Source organism: Dendropsophus ebraccatus, chromosome 4 (assembly GCF_027789765.1).
Source record: "Dendropsophus ebraccatus isolate aDenEbr1 chromosome 4, aDenEbr1.pat, whole genome shotgun sequence".
Classification (NCBI taxonomy): Eukaryota; Metazoa; Chordata; class Amphibia; order Anura; family Hylidae; genus Dendropsophus; species Dendropsophus ebraccatus.
Window position 1 is genome coordinate 18,674,265 of NC_091457.1, and position 20,017 is coordinate 18,694,281.

Genomic DNA, 20,017 nt, shown 5'->3' on the forward strand with positions numbered 1-20,017 from the left:
CTCTGTCAGTCCTTGTGTTTCCCATCCTTTCCATTCCTGCTATAATGTGCCTGCACTTACACTCAGCTGCTATAATGTACCTGCACTCACACTCAGCCATTCACACTGCTGTATAGAGAAGTTTCTGTCACTGTCCTCCTGCACAGCTCTGTGATTCTCACTCTCTCATTGGTCCATGCTGAACACACCCCCTTTCCCATTGCTGTCATGTGACCACACAGACCTCTGACAGCAGCCCTGCTTCTCTATTCTAGCCTGTTGTACTATACTACTGCATTATGGGGATCTGCAGTTCCATCCTGTATCTACAAACTGTTGCTGTGTTATCAGGTTTATGCAGTTACTATACATTATACTCCACATGCTGATTGCTATACTGTACCGTAACTTATATATCACATATTCAGCTGTTTCTCATTGTTTGTTTCCTCTGTTCTACATGTAAGGCCCCGTTCCCACTGAGGAAAGGTAGCGGAATTCCGCGACGGAAATGTCCGCCGCGGAATGCCGTTAGCCTCCCGCTCATAATGGGAGTCTATGGGAGGCGCGCGCTCCTGCTCTGTACGCGCTGAAGAATGAACATGTTCATTCTTCAGCGCAGACAGGACAGGAGCGCGCGCCTCCCATAGACTCCCATTATGAGCGGGAGGCTAACGGCATTCCGCGGCGGACATTTCCGTCGCGGAATTCCGCTACCTTTCCTCAGTGGGAACGGGGCCTTATTCAGAATAGAAAATCTTTTTTTTTTTTTTTTGGGGGGGGGGGGTGGAACCAATTGCCTGCATATCAGTGATTTCTTATGGGAAAATTTGCTTTGGTTTAAGAGTGATTTGGATTACAAGCGCGGCCCTGGAACGAAAATATTTTGCTTGATGATTCTTACAAGTATAACTATATTAGCTAAGGTGGGAATACCCCTTTAGAGACTCCGATCTGAAATTGTTGCCTATTGATGGATCAGTGTAACAAATTCCTCCTAACAGGAGGAGATGTTCCTGATGTTTAAAGAATGGCCAATGTTATACCTATCCATCCCTCTAAGAGAGTCTGTTCAAAGGGGTATTCCCACCTTGAAAAGTCAGGGGGCTGGTCATACCTAAGAGCATGTGTGTGTGTGTGTGTGTGTGGGTGTGTGTGTGGGGGGGGGGCTGTCTGACTGCTGTGGCCCTCTAGTAGCTCAAGTATGGGGACCCCAAAATCCCAGTTGGATGGAGCTGCGGGCTCCTTGCTGGAGATAGATGAACACAGTGTTCGGCCACCCTCTGTAGAGAGAGTAACTGGAGGGAGTGGCTGCTACTTCATTCTCAAGGCAGGAAACATCATCCTCTGCTGTCTCAGGACGACTTGGCTAGAATTTGCCTCTGAGTTCACATCCCACCCCAAGTGATGTCACCACCTCTAGCCACCATCTACAGCATACATATATACCATTATTGGGTCATTTGGGAAAAAATTAAGTTTCTCTATACTCTGCTACTAAGTGCTGAACAATGCCATAAGCAGAGGAGCAGACGAGGAAAGGAATACGACAGCTTCCGCAGAACGTTCTTCAGTTTTAAGCAATGTTCTGCAGGAAGTCTGGGTGGGGAACTGGCAGAAGTGCTGTGGAGAGGTGTGCTTTACAGCTGAGGGAAAGTAATGCATTCTGGGAATTGTAGTACTGAGCAAGTCAATGATTATCTGGAAAAGTATTTTCATTTTTTTCCCACCCAATGTCAGAAGACCCCTTTAGGGTGCGTTCACACCTACAGGTCAGCAGCAGATTTGATGGTGCAGATTTGATGCTGTGTTCAGTTATTTAAATGAAATCAGCTGCGGATCCGGTAAGTGTGAACGTACCCTTAAGCATCTTTATTGGTCACCATAGAATATTATGGAGCCTGGGTGAGGTAGATTTCTACTGCTTCAGTCAAGGAATTAGCATCTGTATTAGTGCAAAAGTGATAAAAATGTGACTTGTGACTTATATCTGTCTATCCCTCAGTATTTTAGCTATATTATATGCAAAGAGGGGGGTCCTATCAATTATTAATATAAAAGGAGCTATCCAGGCTTAAAAAAACATGGCTTTCTTCCAGAAACAGCACCTCTCTCTTATCCTTAGTTTGGGTGTGGTTTTGTGGCTTGGTTCAATTAAACGTGAATAGCGCTGAGTTGTAATACCTCACCCAACCACACAGGACAAGGATGGCGCTGTTTTTGCAGGAAAGTAGCTGTGTTTTTTTTTTTCTAAGCCTGGATAGCCCCTGTAGTAGGTGTTCTCGTTATGTCCGAGCCGTGTATGTACTACAGCTATGTGAAACAGCACCAACAAACACTGTAATGTTGCACCCAGTTAGTCCACAGAGGAGGAATGCTTAAGTAGGCACAAGTACCATTACATTGCATTATTTCTTGGCGAATAGATATTAAAAAAAAAAAATTCCAGGCACATTCAGGCTATGTTCCCAAACACTGTATTTTGCTCAGTATTTTTCAACCAAAACCAGGAGTGGATTGAAAACGCAGACAGGCTATGTTCACACACTTTAGTGGATGGCCGCCATTGGTTTGAAATAAAGGCAATTATTTGCCATTAAATGACAGGCATCCACTAAATTTTAACAGTGTGTGAACATAGCCTGTGTTTTTAGTTCACTCGAGGTTTGGGTTGCCAAATACAGAGTAAAAATACTGCGTGAGAACATAGCCTCCAAATGTAAAATACTGCCCTTTTTTATAATAAAGGTAAGCTGTAATATGACAGAATCTAAACAACAATCAACAATAACAACAAAACAACAACAAACAACATCTACCACAACAACCACCAACAACTACCACCACAACAACCAACAACTACCACCACCACAACACCCACCACCACCACAAACAACAACCACCACCACAACAACCACCAACAACTACCACCACCACAACCAACAACAACTACCACCACCACAACCAACAACAACTACCACAACAACGAACTACCACCACCACCACCACCACAACAACCAACAACTACCCCCACAACAACCACCAACTACTACTACCACCACCACAACAACAATAACAACAACAACAACCAACAACTACCACTACCACAACCAACTACCACCACAACAACCAACAACTACCACCACCACCACAACCACCAACAACTACCACAACCAACAACAACTACCACCACAACGAACAACTACCACCACCACAACAACCAACAACTACCCCCACAACAACCACCAACTACTACTACCACCACCACCACAACAATAACAACAACAACCAACAACTACCACCACCACAACCAACAACTACCACCACAACAACCAACAACTACCACCACCACCACAACAACCACAACCACCACCACCACCACCAACTAACAACTACCACCACCACCACAACAACCACCAACAACTACCACCACCACCACCAACTACCACAACAACCAACAACTACCACCACCACAACAACAACCACCAACTACCACCAACAACTACCACCACAACAACCAACAACTACCACCACCACAACAACCACCAACAACTACCACCACAACAACCACCGTGTCGCAGCCATCTCTCATCCGCTCTGTGCAGCAGTTTCCCCCTGACTCATGTTTAACCCACTATATTCTACAATATGTTGGTGAAAGCAAGTATCAAAATCCATAAAGACGTCAGCACCCTCCCCTGAGAGCAGTGCCTTACCCATAACAAGTGACAACTCATCCCAGAGCGCCTTCTCCTCCTATGGCAGATCCATCCCAGTGCGCACAAAGCAACTGAAGAAGAAGGAGATTCTCGGAGGAGCTTTAATCCGACTTACAAAGCAGATAAGAGATCTCACTCCCATTCTCCTTACAAACCTCACTCACATTCCTCACATTCCTGCTCTGTAGTGGTCGGAATCACTAACTGGTACTAAACTGATTACAAGTCCATGCTATTCATATATATATAGCGCCAACATAGACTGTGACGCTGTACAACTCGGGAAGAAACAAAATGATAAACAATAGAACAAATGGAGAAATAATAAAAAGAAAAGACATAGGGAGCAGGTCCGGGACGGAGGGTCGTCATAGGAGCTTACAATCTACATGGAATGGGAGGAGGGACATATCAGGGAAACCAGGGGGGCAGCTCTTGTGTGGGAATAGAAATAAAATCTATGGGGGGGGATTTATCAAACATGCAGTAAAGTGAAACTGGCTCAGTTGCCCCTAGCAACCAATCAGATTCCACCTTTCATTTTCCAAAGAGTCTGTGAGGAATAAAAAGTGGAATCTGATTGGTTGCTAGGGGCAACTGATAGCCCTATTTCACGGAACGATTATCGTTCATAGACTCGCTCCAACGACCGCTCGTTAACGAGCACTTAATGATTTTTTTAAGCGAACGATAACACATAATACATGTGGGAACGTTAACGATATCTGTAGTGTAACGATTTTTTGCGATCGTTACATGGTCGTTTAAAACGTGGGGAAATGTAGGTAGACATTTCAAGAACGACTGAAAGATTTTTTATTCAACGAAAAGATTAGCAAATTATTGTTGAAAGACCAACGATTTTTTTTCGACATGTTGAAAAAAAATAGTGAACGACTCAACGACGATTTCGCTGTTGTCGTTCGCTCGTTTACAGCTATTCCACAGAACGAATATCGTTAACGAGCGGTCGTTTGAACGATTTTATGAACGATAATCATTCGAAAAAGTTCCGTGGAATAGGGCCTTGAGCCAGTTTCACTTTACACCATGTTTGATAAATCTCCCCCGATGAGTTTTTAAAAAAATTTTTTTCAGTGTAATAGTTTTACAGAGTCTCCGCAAATGATCTGGGACTCCTCAAAGCCATTTACACCATGTTTGAGAAGTCTCCCCCGATGAGTTTACTGCGACAAGATGAGGACTAAAGCTGTGGGGAATGCTCAGGACTGTGCTTGCAGCTCAAGTACCTTAGAAAAAAATAAAGGGTTCCACTAGATATACCATGAAAGTTTTATAAATGTGAGGCCCGCTTCCTAGTGGTCACATAAGTTGGGGAAAAAAATAAAAAAATAAATATATATATCTATATATAAATATATCTATCTATCTATCTATATATATATATATCTATATCTATATATATCTATATATATATATCTATATCTATATCTATATCTATATCTATATCTATATATATATCTATATATATATATATATATTACTCCCCCTCCCCTTTCTCCCCTGCTGCACAGCACTTTGTGTCACACAAGGACCTTCCCACTCAGCCAATTGGTTGCCTCTGTGGTGCCCCACATCAGCTACTGATTGGCTGTGCAGGAAGGTCCTTGGGCCAACACACAGAGGGAAGTGTACAGCAAGGGACCAAGCGGGGCAAGAAGAGTTGGATAAATAATGTATTTCCTCTGGAATACCCCTGTAATAGATCTTACATAAGCTATGTAGCACTGCTCAGTAAATATAACATGGGATTACCCCTTTAAATTTGTAGGTTAACAGACCAGGGCAGTAGGTTGCACAGAATGGGTGCAGCATGGGAAAAGCCGTGTGTGTGTTTGGGGGGGGGGGGGGGGGGGGTGATGGGAAATGGTGAGTCACTGTGGGGAGAGTACAGATATTTCCTATAGCTTTAGGCTTCACACATTACAACAATATTTGTTTCCAGTATCCTGTTGAACTGCAAAGCAGAGTCATCGAGTTATCGAGGCATAAAATAGCCTAACCAATGTAAACTGCTAAGATGGTGTTTACAGTGTAAGAGTGGATACCTCCCACACATGTGCACTGAACATAGTCAGCGACCACAACGCCATGTAAACAGAGATCAGCACCACAATTAATGACGTTCAGGATTTCTGCTTAGTCAGTCGGCTATTCTAGCTCACAACCGTGAACAGTGAGATGTTAGAAGAGTCATAGACCGACTGTGATCCAATGAACAACTGGTAGCTTTGACTCTTCCCTCCAGTATAATTATCTCTGGTGCCAGTTATACTTTGGTACCTCCTGCTTACAAATTTGGGGTCTGATGGTGTGTGCACCATACATAAGCCGCCATTACTTCATTCATTATAGTGTTTGAAAAAGCCCTATATTGTAATCCCTTTTCTTTGTTTCTCCTGATTTTCTGCAATTAATACAGCCAGAGACTCTGTTCAAACTGCGTTTCAAAGCCCTCGGCAATGACAGGTGTGCTAAGTATTTTCGGTTTACATTACATTTAAAAACCAAAAAATTCCCCATAGAAATGAATGGTTGAATGCTCTAATTTGGTGGGCTGGTTCCAATTTTGCTCCAAAGGGGCCGGCACCAAAGTCGCTCTTAGAGGGTTCATAAAAAAAGTTGTTAAAAGTGTTAAAGTCTCTCTTAAAGGTCTCTTAAAGGGGTGTTCTTTTCACACGAATGTATTTTCTCCGGGAAATACACATTTAGTTCTCTATTTGGCTTCCAAACGAATGAATGGAGCACTGGCCACACATGCACTGTGCACTGTGTCTATTCAAGGGGCAATGTTGTTCTTGGGGTCGGTGGTGGTCCCCACGGTTTGGATTATTATCCCATATCCTAAGCAAAGGGAATAACTTCATGAGATGGGAATACTCCTTGTCATAGCAACATATCAAAAGCTTAAGTGATCAGACCCCAACCCTGATCAGGAGAACGGGCCAAGAGAAGAACACGCTTGTATCATGTGATGGCCACATAATGTAAGTCTATAGGGTAGTCTTGCTAATTATACAGAATCATCTTAAAGGGGTACTCCAGCAAAAATCTTTTTCTTTCAAATCAACTGGTTTCAGAAAGTTATATAGATTAGTAATTTACTTCTATTTAAAAATCCACAGTCTTCCCATACTTATTAGCTGCAGTATGTCCTGCAGCCCAGAGTAGTACAGGTTTTCTATGGGGATTTGCTACTGCTCTGGACAGTTCCTGTGTCAGACCACTTCCTGCAGGACATACAGCAGCTGATAAGTATGGGAACACTTGAGATTTTTAAAGTGAAGTAAATTACAAATCTATATAACTTTCTAAAACCAGTTGATTTGAAAGAAAAAGATTCTCGCTGGAGTACCCCTTTAATATTAATATGTTTTATCCACACATAAGAGATTGAGGGACTTACAAAATCCAGTCCATTCCTCTATATAACAAAAACATGAAGATGTAGCAATAAAAGAACAAAAAGAACCACTCATTGCATTCCTATGGGCACTCAGCTAGTCGTGTGCACCCAGGCCGCCGTCTCCGGAAGACAAAAGAATGTTTCATCCACTGGGGGCCATGAAACTAGTAATGAATCGGGGCACAAGAGTACAATACATTGCTAAAAAGTCCAGTTACACGTTATACAATGAACTTTATTTGCATAAAACAGGAAACCCCGGGAAAACCAGACAGAAAGGCTTAATCTCCATCTAGAGAAGCTGATGTGCACTACAGCCGCCCCCCGAAAACACTACATAACAAGACAGCCCCCCCCCAAAACACTACATAACAAGACAGCCCCCCCAAAACACTACATAACAAGACCCCCCCCCGAAAACACTACATAACAAGACAGCCCCCCCCCCAAAACACTACATAACAAGACAGCCCCCCCCCCAAAACACTACATAACAAGACAGCCCCCCCACAAAACACTACATACCAAGACCCCCCCCCCCCCGAAAACACTACATAACAAGACAGCCCCCCCCCAAAACACTACATAACAAGACACCCCCCCCCCGAAAACACTACATAACAAGACAGCCCCCCCCGAATACTACATAACAAGACAGCCCCCCCAAAAAAACACTACATAAGACCCCCCAAAAAAAACACTACATAAGACAGCTGCCCCCAAAAACACTACATAAGACAGCCGCCCCCCGAAAACACTGCATAAGACATCTGCCCCGAAAACACTACATAACAAGACAGTCGCCCCCAAAAACACTAAAGACAGCCGCCCCAAAAACACTACATAACAAGACAGCCCCCCCCGAAAACACTACATAAGACAGCTGCCCCAAAAACACTACATAAAACACCCCCCCCCCAAAAAAAACACTACATAACACAGCTTCCCCGCGAAAACACTACATAAGATTGCCGCCCCCAAAAACACTAAGACAGCCACCCCAAAAACACTACATAAAAGACAGTCGCCCCCAAAAACACTAAAGACAGACGCCCCAAAAACACTACATAAGACAGCTGCCCCAAAATCACTACACAAAACACCCCCCAAAAAAACACTACATAAGACAGCCGCCCCCTGAAAACACTACATAACAAGACAGCTGTCCCCAAAAACACTAAGACAGCCACCCCAAAAACACTGCATAAGACAGCCATCCCCACCCCCAAAAAAACACTTCATAACAAGACAGCTGCCCCCGAAAACCCTACATAACCAGACAGTCACCCCTAAAAACACTACATTAGACAGCCGCCCCCCGAAAACACTACATAACATGACAGCCGCCCCCACTACATAATAAGAAACCAAGGCAGAGTAACTGCTAAGGGACAGGAAAGGGAAAAGGTTGGGCCGAGCACTACAAAGAATACACGGAAACACTCTGTTTTCCCGCAGGAGCATCTTAAATAATAATCTGACAGATAAAGTACAATTCCCATAAAGCCAAGAAGAAAATATACGAGGTCAGGACAAAAAGGTAAATTCAAAAACACTATGGAATAAAATTGGTAAAAAATTCTCCTGGAAAAGGTTATAACTAGAGATGAGCGAACCTGGAGCACGCTCAAGTCGATCCGAACCCGATCGTTCGGTATTTGATTAGCTGGGGCTGCTGAAGTTGGATAAAGCTCTAAGTTTGTCTGGAAAACATGGATACAGCCAATGACTATATCCATGTTTTCCACATAGCCTTAGGGCTTTATCCAACTTCAGCAGCCGCCGCTAATCAAATGCCGAAAATTCGGGTTCGGATGGACTCGAGCATGCTCAAGGTTCGCTCATCTCTAGCTATATCCCATGTCATGCAGCCTCTGGCCGGGTTCACACTACATTTAACATCAGCCGTTCTGTGACCCGACCGGGTCACAGAACGGGCGAGGTTACTAAAGATCATCCCGGCTACTACTGCAGTACCGGCCTGATGATCTTCATTTCTGATGAATTGGGATACGGACGCACCAGTGTGCGCCCAACATCCCAATTCACCGCAGCACACAATGGAGTGCTCCATTGTGTGGCTTGTCAGGATTGAGCGGCCGCTATTCAATAAACAACGGCCGCACAAAACCGACATGTCATTTTTTTGCACATCCGGAGCCTATACTATGTGTATAGGCTCCGGACGGGATTCCATTTATTCCAATACAATATATGTTTTGCATAAATCACGGCTGTTTTTGCAAATTGCATAACATTGTGTGAACATGGCCGCGGGTTTATCAATACAGAATGAATTATAAAAAATGTGTAGGTGTTATAAGGAGACTAAACACTGATTCTTAACAAGAAAGTCTTTTACCTTCCTCCTCTCCGCGCCATTCCCGTGCTGTTTGTTGTAAAATCCTCTGCCCAATAAGACTGTTAGAAGCATTGGGGGTGGGGCTACTGCCCCCGCACTCCGATCCGGCCCACTCCATTGATAATCATTAGAAAGGACGGGCTGGCTGGCCGGAAGCTATCAACAGGTTAGATTAGTCTACCCTGCTGATAGTTCTACTTTAAGTTTACAGTCAACTTACTCCAGAGAAAATTTTGGTTTTTAGGAACAGTCCAACTTCCGGTACTTATCAGCTGCTGTATGTCCTGCAGGAAGTGGTGTATTCTTTCCAGCCTGGAGACTATTAGAGGATTTCTATGGGGATTTTCTACTGTTCTAGACAGTTCCTGACTAAGACAGAGGTGGCAGCAGGGAGCACTGTGTCAGACTGGAAAGAATACACCACTTCCTGCAGGACATACAGCAGCTGGTAAGTACTGGAAGACTAGAGATTTGTAAACAGAAGTAAATTACACATCTGTATAATTTTCTGACACGAAATTCTATGGAATACCCCTTTAAATCTGTCACCCCCCCCCCCAATGGTAATCCCGGCAACATGGCGCAGCTATAGAGGAGATACAGCACAGCCGTTTCCACCATATTCAGAACGTATTATGAGCATATAAGCTTAACCTGTATGGCCACACATCTACCACCACCACCCAGCTGGATACAGGGTATAAGAGGCCCCAAGCCATGGCGGAGGAGGCAAAAATCATGTTAGACAATCCACATCCGTACCATCTTCTGGGGTGTGCGCTGATGTGGGGGCTCGGCTTGCTGTTATATTCCATATTCCTACAAATGCTGCATTTATTTTATCCGTTTTTTTGTTTTTTTTTATGCTGCGGCCAGATGTTAGCTAGTAGTCCATAAGGAAGTCTCCCCCCCCCCTCTACTAACAATGCTTTTTTTGTAGCATTTTCCCACAGTCTTTATGAGAAATTCTTGAATCAAGCCAAAAAGATTTAATTAAAACACACAAAAAAATATATTTAAAATACGACAAATGAAGCCTAAGGGTAGAAGCTTTTACAGATGAAGCAGAACACCATATACAGTCCTGATAACCTTAAAGGGGTTTTCTACTCAAATTGGCGACATGCGATGAGATGTGTTGGAATTTTTCCAGCAGCCACTACGTGTATAAAAAAAAAAAAAAAAAACACCATGTGATTCTGAAAAACTCTTATGTCCCATCTATGTGCTGCCGCTACATTCACTCTAGGGACAAGGAATCCCCAGTCTTGTTATCAGTGGGGGTCCTGGTGGTTGGAGGGTACCAGGAGTCCTGTGCATGGCATTCTGGGAGTTGTAGTACCACAATAGATAATGAGTGATAATCTTGAGATCGCAGAGGGTCCCAGTAGTCAAACCCCCCCCCCCTCGATCGCTTAGTTATTCCTTATCCTGTGCATACAGTAACTACTCCAGGTGGGTATACCCCATCTAAGTGCAATTATTACCTTGATCTGTTTAACGGGCGCAGTAATTACAGCAATTAGTAAAATGCTTTACAGCAAGCTTCATCGACCTAGACACAACGTACATCTCTATTCTCTGTATGGAGCACATTTGTAAGGTACGCTCTGTGACATGAACACTAGTCTTTTCACAAGGAGGGGGGAGGCTGAGCTGTGAGCTTCATCTATTGTTTTGCCCCTATCTACTGGTGTCATCTTTCACTGTACAGATCACTTTCCAGCAGCCTCCTCCTTATCATCACAGGCAGAACAGGAAGTCTAAGCGCAATTGTTAAGCCAAGTTGCTGGAATGAAAACTAAACTGCGAGATTTTAGGATTATCTTATCATATAGACAGTGAAATTAGATTCAGATCAGCGCCATCTGTGTCCAACATCATAAAGGGCACATATAACTTTAATAGCTCGGCCCTCTCTCCCAATCACTTTATATACATAAACCTTCAGAAGATCTAGCGGCAGCTTATCTTCCTGAAAACAAGATTTCTATGGGGATTTGCTACTACTTAGAACAGTTCCTGAGATGGACAGAGGTGGCAGCAGCGAGCACTGTGTCAGACTGGAAAAAATACACCACTTCCTGCAGGGCATACAGCAGCTGATAAGTACTGGAGGACTGGAGATTTTAAAACAGAAGTAAATTACAAATCTATATAACTTTCTGACTCCAGTTAATCTGAAAGAAAAAAAAAAAAAGTTTCACCGGAGTACCCCTTTAAGACAAACAGGCCATTGACTTTAATGAAGATGGTGATACTGGGCAAATATCCCATCGCCTGTCTCCCCTCCACTTCTGTGTAAATTGCTCAATTTCCTATCATCTCCTCCCGAGCTTTCACATAATTCTAGAATTTAATCTACATCCGACATCTGTTTAAACTGGGAATTTCTGCAGACCACTCCCTTGAGAAAGTTAACATTAACACAGCTCAAGTAGATGTGCATCCCCCTCGGTACGACAAGGAGACATACATGGCGGATAAGTATTTGCTTTTCTTATCAACTATGGGTAACACTTATGATGAGAACATGCCCGCCTACCGAAAGGGAATGAAAAAAACTTATCGCTCAAGGCGTAATAGGATACCAAAATATAGGAAGCATCCTCTATTTTGCTGCTGAAAACTAGACTAAAATATAAAAAGCAACAAGGCCTTTGGCCAGTTCCTGTCATGGACAAAGGTGGCAGCAGAGAGCACTGTGTCAGACTGGAAAGACTACACCACTGCAGGACATACAGCAGATGATAAGTACTGGAAGATGACATTTTTTTAATAGAAGTAAATTACAAATCTATATAACTTTCTGACACCTGTTGATTTGAAAGAAAACATTTTCAATAGAGTTCTCCTTTCAGGATGTAAAATTAAGTGGACACTGTCACTTTAAAAGACACTTTAAATAGACAAATGTTTAGACCAGCTGGCATGTGGGTGTTCAGACTTCAAGGGAATGTATCATCTAAACATGTTCCTCAGTTCTAATCTATCTTTAATTTCTGACTGTAATTTTTTTTTTAGTTTTTGTACATTGTTATGGAGGCTACTATCTTGCCTTAAGTGTTTTTAACAGCATTCAGTGATATGCTTTACTGCAAGCCCAGTCTCAGGTTAGATTTAGACCTAGTGGTGAGAATAAAAACTGCAAGATTTCCAGATTAGTTTGTAATATAAATGGGAAAATTGTAAAAAAAAACACACCCTACCCTGGGATACAGCGTGGGATAGTTACCCTCTCCTGGTGGTCCTGCTCCTGATGCCGCTCCCGCCGTGTAGAAATCACTGGATTTCTGTGTGATTTCTACGTGACGGGATCGGCATCCAAAGCGGGACCACCAGGAGAGGGTAACTATCCCACGCTGTATCCCAGACTAGAGTGGCTTCTGGCAGGTTCCCTTTAAACAATGGGTCATGTTCTGATGACACATTCCCTTTAAGTGCTCCCCAAGTGTTGCAAAAACTACAACTACCTGCATGCCCTGTACTTCTGCACCAGCTAGAGAGCCGCAGGTTATAAGCAACAGAGACACTCTTGATATTTCTAAAACAAGTGGGGAGAGAAGAGCGTGGCTGAGTGCTTCTCTCCTCACTCTCTGTACATGTCCCATAGGCTTACATTAAGAGTCTATATTGGTCATGAGACAATGCTGGGTTGGAACACTCAGACCCCAATCAAGTCAAACTTTTTTTTTTTTTTTTTTTTTTTTTTTTAAAGTGACAGTGCCCATTTAACAGCATGTGGGAGATTTATCAAACATGGTGTAAAGTAAAAATTGGCTCAGTTGCCCCTAGCAACCAATCAGATTCCACTTTTCATTCCTCACAGATTGTTTGAAAAATGAAAGGTGGAATCTGATTGGTAGAGATGATCGGACAGGGCCGAGGTTCAGGTTCGTACGAACCCGAACCATGGGCATTTGACTCCCGTTGCCTTCCCGTTCCGTGGGAGATAGGCCTTATCCCTGTTTTCAAGCCGGTACTCGGGCTGTCTCCACCTTTCCCACGGAACGGGACGGCAGCGGGAGTCAAAAGCCGATGGTTCGGGGTCGTATGAACCTGAACCTCGGTCCTGTTCCATCATCTCTACTGATTGGTTGCTAGGGGCAACTGGGACAATTCTACTTTACACCATGTTTGATAACTCTCCCTCCTTGCTGTATCCTGTCAGGACGAGTCCTCCGCTCTTGTTTTGCTGCTGCTCAATGTAAATGGAGCGATATGAGTAATAATTATACACCAGGGAGCCGCAGTAAACCTAATGACCTCAATTATTCCTGTTAATAACGCCATAACAAGACCTCCGCCACTACTTAGTGGAGGAGTTCTCCTTTAAGACTTATTATTAGGGTCAATGTAAAAAATGAGTAACAGACAGGACTAAAAGTCCACATCATGAGGTAACGAATCCAGCAAGTAAGAGCTGCTCTCATTGGCTGGCACACTTACAGCAATTCTCAACAAGCCTGGATAACATTACCTAATAAGAACAGTACTGTATAATATCACACCATCAAAGACTACAGAGAGGATAACACCACCTATACCAATCCTGACCCCATTATGGATCTCCTACATGGACGCTGCCCATGTGTACAAGCGGACATTACCTTGAAGGCTGCCGATCATGTTGTTGGCTTCAGACAGGGATCACTATGCCCGCCAGTGGCCTCATCTGCTCCGGTGATCCGTGCAGCTTGTGAATCCCAAACTTTCAGATACGCCGGAGAGCCGGGTCCAGCAAGTCCAAGACAGGAAAGGGCCAGGCAGGTTTCCTCCCTGTACTTCCCCTGCCAAACCATCTGACATCACCCTTCTCCTCATGATGAGTCAAATCCTGATGTGTAACAAACAATGACAGCCAGCCTGTCTCTATTACAATGTGATGGCTGGTAAAGCACCACGCTTAAAATAGGAACTATTTTCGGAGGCGCAAAAAAAAAAAAAAGAATGGAGTCTGTAATGTGCTTTACAATGTTAGCCAGTAATGAGGGTATGGAAAAGTACCTGTAAAAGGGCTATTCCGGGATTGTCCAGGCTTAGAAAAACATGGCCGCTTTCCTTCAGAAACAGCGCCACTCCTGTCTTCAGTTTGGGCGCGGTATTGCAGCTCGGTTCCATTGAAGTAAATGCAGCTGAACTGCAATACCGCATTTGGCCTGAGGATGGGGTGGAGCTGTTTTTGTAAGAGAGTAGCTGCCTGGATAACCCCTCTAAAGTGTACCTTAACTTCATGGTGTGCGGTCATGTGTGTGTATGTGAGGATGAGCACTATATCTGGCCATCGTATATCTTATATTATTTTTTTTTTTTTCTTCAAGGTGAATCAGCAATTTTCAGTTCTCCCAGAGCTGGAGAAGCCTAATGTCTATAAAGCCTGCATGTTACTGTCTTGGTTCTTGTGGGCCCAGACCATGACTATACCTAACCACCCTCCGTAAACACACACACGTTTTTAATGGCATCACTTACAGCAGCCATTGACGTCTGGCTCTTTAACTGCAAGCAATCCTGATGAGCACTCGCAGTTAAAAACAGTGCTGTGATTGACAGTCCTAGGAGCTGTCTGCTCCCCATCCTGCCAATCACTCTTGTGGCCAGAGGCAGCAATATAGAAGCATTTTTGGATCCAATGGGGATTGCATGCATTAGTGGCTCATTGCGTATTGTAATCCATGGAGACTCACCGCTGATCCGGCAACAGGTGTCATGGCAGGTATACTTTAACCCCTGAGCTACTAACACTGTAGCAGCCATAGCAGCTGCTATGGGGCCCACCACATCAGGGGGCCCCATTGCCTGCTCCCGCAATATGCAGAGCCCCCTGAGCTGTCATTATTTGGAGCACCAGGTGGCCAAGCAGGCCTCCCGGGTTCTTCAAATATCCCTTTAACTGCAAGCACTTCTGATGAGCGCTTGCAGTTATGACTAGACTTGACAGCTTAGTGGTCAGTCAGGAAGCGGGAGCCCTATTAAAGGTTTGCTGAGGGGCCCAGCCAATTCTAGTTCCGCCCCGATTGAGCTGATTCTTCATAACGAAAAAAACCTTTAGCATAAAGGGGTAGAATATGAGAATGAAGCACTTTTATCTGATAAGATATATTACAAAGTTCCTTATAGCCACTTGTGCTATGCACTGAAACACTAGTGCCTATTAAAATTATTAATTTACATAATACTTGGGCTGCTTTAAAAATACACAAATGGTCATATGGTCATATCACCTACCCTATTTCCCTGCAGATGTCACAGTAGTTCCTTCTGATCCTCCACTGCTCAATTCTAAGCTCTGGAGTAGAACCTGCCTGCTAAACCAATCACTGGCTGAGACAGGACACCAATGTGGTCAGCGATTGGCCTAGAGGGCATGTTCAGTTTCAGCCATATAAAACTGATGGCCTATCTTGCCTGATTGGTTATTATTAACATTCACAGGAAGCCTCACGTTCATGCACAATAGACAGGAGCTGTCACACTGACATGAATGGGAAACATTACTATGCATGCTCAGTGACCTTTGCAAAAGGTCATTCCCTGGGGATGGATAGGCCGAGATGCAAGCTATTGTCCTTTTACTGTAATACTGCAGACAATATTTGTCACCCTCCTCCTTATCATCACATACAGAACAGGAAGTCTCAGCTTTGTTTTAGGCCTAGTGGCCAGAATGGAAACTGCATATTTCAGGAATATGGGTTGTTCAGCAAGCTTTTCCCCCATATATCCTGTGCATATCTAAATAGACATAACACATATAAAGGAGCCTCCCTCGCGCCTGAGTAATCCTTTTGGGAGTTCACATCTCCCAGTGGCTGCAATCTATATAGAACAGAATGGGTGGTGCACTGTGTGTTCTCTATGACCGCTGTGTGATTGTAGGAAACTACAGTTCCTAGAAGCTTCCTGCCTCTCTCCCTGTCCTCTATGTGTGCTGCAAACCTTGGCACTCCTCTAAAAATTAGGTAAAGTCTTAGCTCTTAGCTTCACGAACAACGTATGCCGTACAACAAAGCCAGTATAAAGTGTATGGGGCTCTCCCAAGAATCCACAGACAGATTACATCAGTTAGGATAGTGGGTTGGGTGTGAGGGAGTTGGAGGAGTCGGAGAAAGAAGCTGCCGCCGCCACCACAGCTGTTGGAATGTTTGGCCTAAAATATAATAGACTAAAGATACTATATCATTCATGTGGTGCAAATCTGATCAAATGCAGAACACAATTTTAATTCCTCCATAAAGATATTAATGATGTCCATATATTCCTCCATATAAATTAATGCTGACAATGCTGTCCTATGCCAAGAGCAGGAGCAGTTTTTTCCCCTCCTCCCTTCTGAGACAGCTGATGTAAACAAGTCCCTGTCTGTATCTGCAACTTGTAACTTCCTTGTAATGCTGGGAGGGTTAATCTGAGGTCAAGTTGCTCATGAACTCACTGTGATTAACCCTCCCGGCATTACAAGAAGCTACAATGTTGCAGATAAAGCCTGCCAGGGACTTGTTTACATCAGTTGCCACAGAAGGGAAGGGGGGGGAGGAGGGAGAGACAAGCTCACACACAGTTTTTCGTGTCTTCAGCAGAAAGCAGCAGCTCAGGAATGGGGGAAGGAGACTGAATAGATAATAACAAGTATGGAAGGAATTGTTAGTCTCACCATGGGCAGCAACATATCAAAAAGTGTTTGAGTGAAATAACACTTTGAAGGGAAGCCCCTTCTCATTGCCGCTAGCCATTCACTCAGCAAAGCTCAATGTATCTGCATCCTCCTCCGGAAACAGATACAGTTAGGTCTAGTACCCGCTCCGCCATTCCTTCTCATAGACTGCAGGATCCTCTGCCCTGCAGCCTATGAGACACATGTACACGATCCAAGAGTTCTGGCCGGCACGATGATATGACGTCATCATGTCTGAGGATGACATCACTGCAGCCAGATTGGACAGCGCTGGAGAGGAGCTGTGAGGAAGAGATTGGTCAGTTAATATACTTCCCCTTTAAGGACTACTCCAATAACCCTGCAGAATAAGGCAAGGGTTTATTTCCGGGTTAGGGCTTATTTTTATAGCAGCCAAGATGTCCTATACTAGAGCTTTCTCAATGAATGCGACTAAACACTGGGCTGGATGACTGGAGATTTTATTTTTAATAGATGAAAATTACAAATCTCTGACACTAGTTGATTTAAAAGAATTTTTCCTTTCCGCTGGAGTGCCCCTTTAATGAATTTATTCGCAAAAATATTTAACTTGACCAGATTAGAAGACTAATGGAGTATTTGCTGATTGTTAACCTGACTACACAGGGCCATATCGGCCACTTTTATGGCCAGGAGTCATAGCAGTTGCCATGTGATCAATGCCAGTACAGTGTTCTAAAAAAAGAAAAAAAAAAATTTTCATTCATAATAATGAATAAAAATAAGTGAAAATACTACTATCGGCGCCCCCTTAAAACCTTCCCCTCACAAAGCATATTTAATAAAAGCCACACATGCTGGCCTGCAGCCAGGCGGTGTAAAGGGAATGAGTATAAATCAGTGAAAATGCTCTGGACGCCCCTTTACAGAGGCCAGAATTCCTATTACAGCCTTCAGTCCTGACCTGTATGATGACATCAGGAGGCTGTGCTGTAGTGGATACATGAAGCAGGCTCCCCCTGGTGGCCACTGCCGGCAATTGTTGTCAGAATGCACATGCTTTTTATGTGTAAAAAAAATAAATAAATAATTAAGAGCACTATTTAAAAGAAAAAAAAAAAATAACTCACAATTTTGATCTTAGAAATATTAAGAAATTAAATAAAAACGTAAATTAGAATTGTTAGAATAAAATAAATAGAACATGGCTCGGTTTATAGGCCGTGTCAATTAACCAGCCTGTTATAAGGAGTTAATCCTCAGTTGCTCTGTCAATCCAGCCTGGTGTACAGGATCCATTCACCTGTCTAGAACATGTCTGCTGGCGGAAGTGATCAGTGGTGACTAGAGATGAGCGAACCTTGAACATGCTCGAGTCGATCCGAACCTGAACGTTCTGCATTTGATTAGCGGTGGCTGCTGAACTTGGATAAAGCCCTAAGGCTATGTGGAAATCATGGATATAGTCATTGGCTGTATCCATGTTTTCCAGACAACCTTAGAGCTTTATCCAAGTTCAGCAGCCACCGATAATCATATACCGATCGTTCGGGTTCGGAACGACTCGAACCCAAACCTGGTTCGCTCATCTCTAGTGGTGACATGACAGGGCCCTTTTGCAGAACAACAATGCAATAATACTGGATTCCCTATGGGTGATATAAGTTTTTCCTTCCATAATTTTTTTTTAAGCAGGAAAAATTATCAAATAATAATAATAATAATAATAATAATAATAATAATAATAAATCACAAGGCTAGGTTATCAATGTGTGGGTTTATGGGGACAGTACAATAAGTTTCCCCCAATGTGATTCTTTGAATGTGATGAAGACACCTCTGATATCTCTTACCCGACGGGTTTCTTTATTTTGTAATACTGACCAGACGGCGCAGATATTACATCAAGGGAAGTAGTATAAATAGCCTGAGCTCCATTTATGGCCGGAGCAGAAAGAGGAAATGTCTCATAGTGACTCAGGAGAACATGTTCTACCATTCATTGTGGGACCAGAGAAAGTCTGACTACCTGCAGGCTATTACCAGCTTCATAAAGGTCCAAAAATAGAAGTGTCAACCCGTGAACCCTGCGCCTTTCTTTTTTTCTATGAAGGCCACAAATGCAAGTCGTGCCCTGACCAATGCCAGTTCAGGTCATCAGGCTGGGGCAGCGACCATAAGGAAACTTTAAAAACGTGCAAATAAACAAGCAGCACGGCCATCTGAGAACCTGAACCAATACCTACAATGTTGTTGGCTCAGGTCATCAATCTCTAGGGATGAATATGTCAGTAAATAACTAACTAGAGAGTCGTACAGTCTCTAGGTGCATAGCTAAAAGGGGGGGGGGGGGGGGAGAAAAAAAATTATATATATATATATATATATATATATATATATATATATATTCCCTCTGGAAACTAAACCATTAGAGCATATACAGCCCTTAGTATCATTCAAGAATAATTACTCAAGCAATTCCAGTCTGGTGAGCAGAAGAGGTTTTCTATGGGGATTTGCTGCTGCTCTGGACAGTTCCTGACATGGACAGAGGTGGCAGCAGAGAGCACTGTGTCAGACTGGAGAGAATACACCACTTCCTGCAGGACATACAGCAGCTGACAAGTACTGGAAGACAATAGTAAGTTTCGGATCTCTGGCACTTTCTGACACCAGTTGATTTAAAAGAAAAAAAAAAATTCTCTGGAGTAATGCAACAGCCACCTAGCAGCCAGGGATCAGTTGTTTGGCAGAGCTGCAGCTCCAGCATATACACAATGAAGCAGATGATTCCACAAGGCATCTGTACTGCCATCCCTTAAAGGGATATTCTGGTGTGAAAAAAAAAATTACAACCGAACTGACTGACAACTGACTGACAACCGAACTGCTAA

General features: G+C 43.4%; 1 protein-coding gene across 3 annotated transcripts in view; it reads right to left on the reverse strand.

The window, feature by feature from the left end:
- Positions 1-20,017, reverse strand: part of RIPOR1 (RHO family interacting cell polarization regulator 1) — a 66,119-nt gene that overhangs the window by 37,994 nt on the left and 8,108 nt on the right. Inside the window, exon 1 of one of the 3 annotated variants that reach the window (XM_069965218.1) lies at positions 14,098-14,197. The exons of 1 other annotated variant lie outside the window; for it this stretch is intronic. In XM_069965218.1, coding sequence (XP_069821319.1) covers positions 14,098-14,116 — 19 coding nt within the window. In that variant the 5' untranslated portion in view covers positions 14,117-14,197. Of the gene's footprint in view, positions 1-3,695; positions 3,752-14,097; positions 14,198-20,017 lie in introns of those variants that run through there. One more of the 3 variants, XM_069965219.1, reaches the window with a different exon arrangement.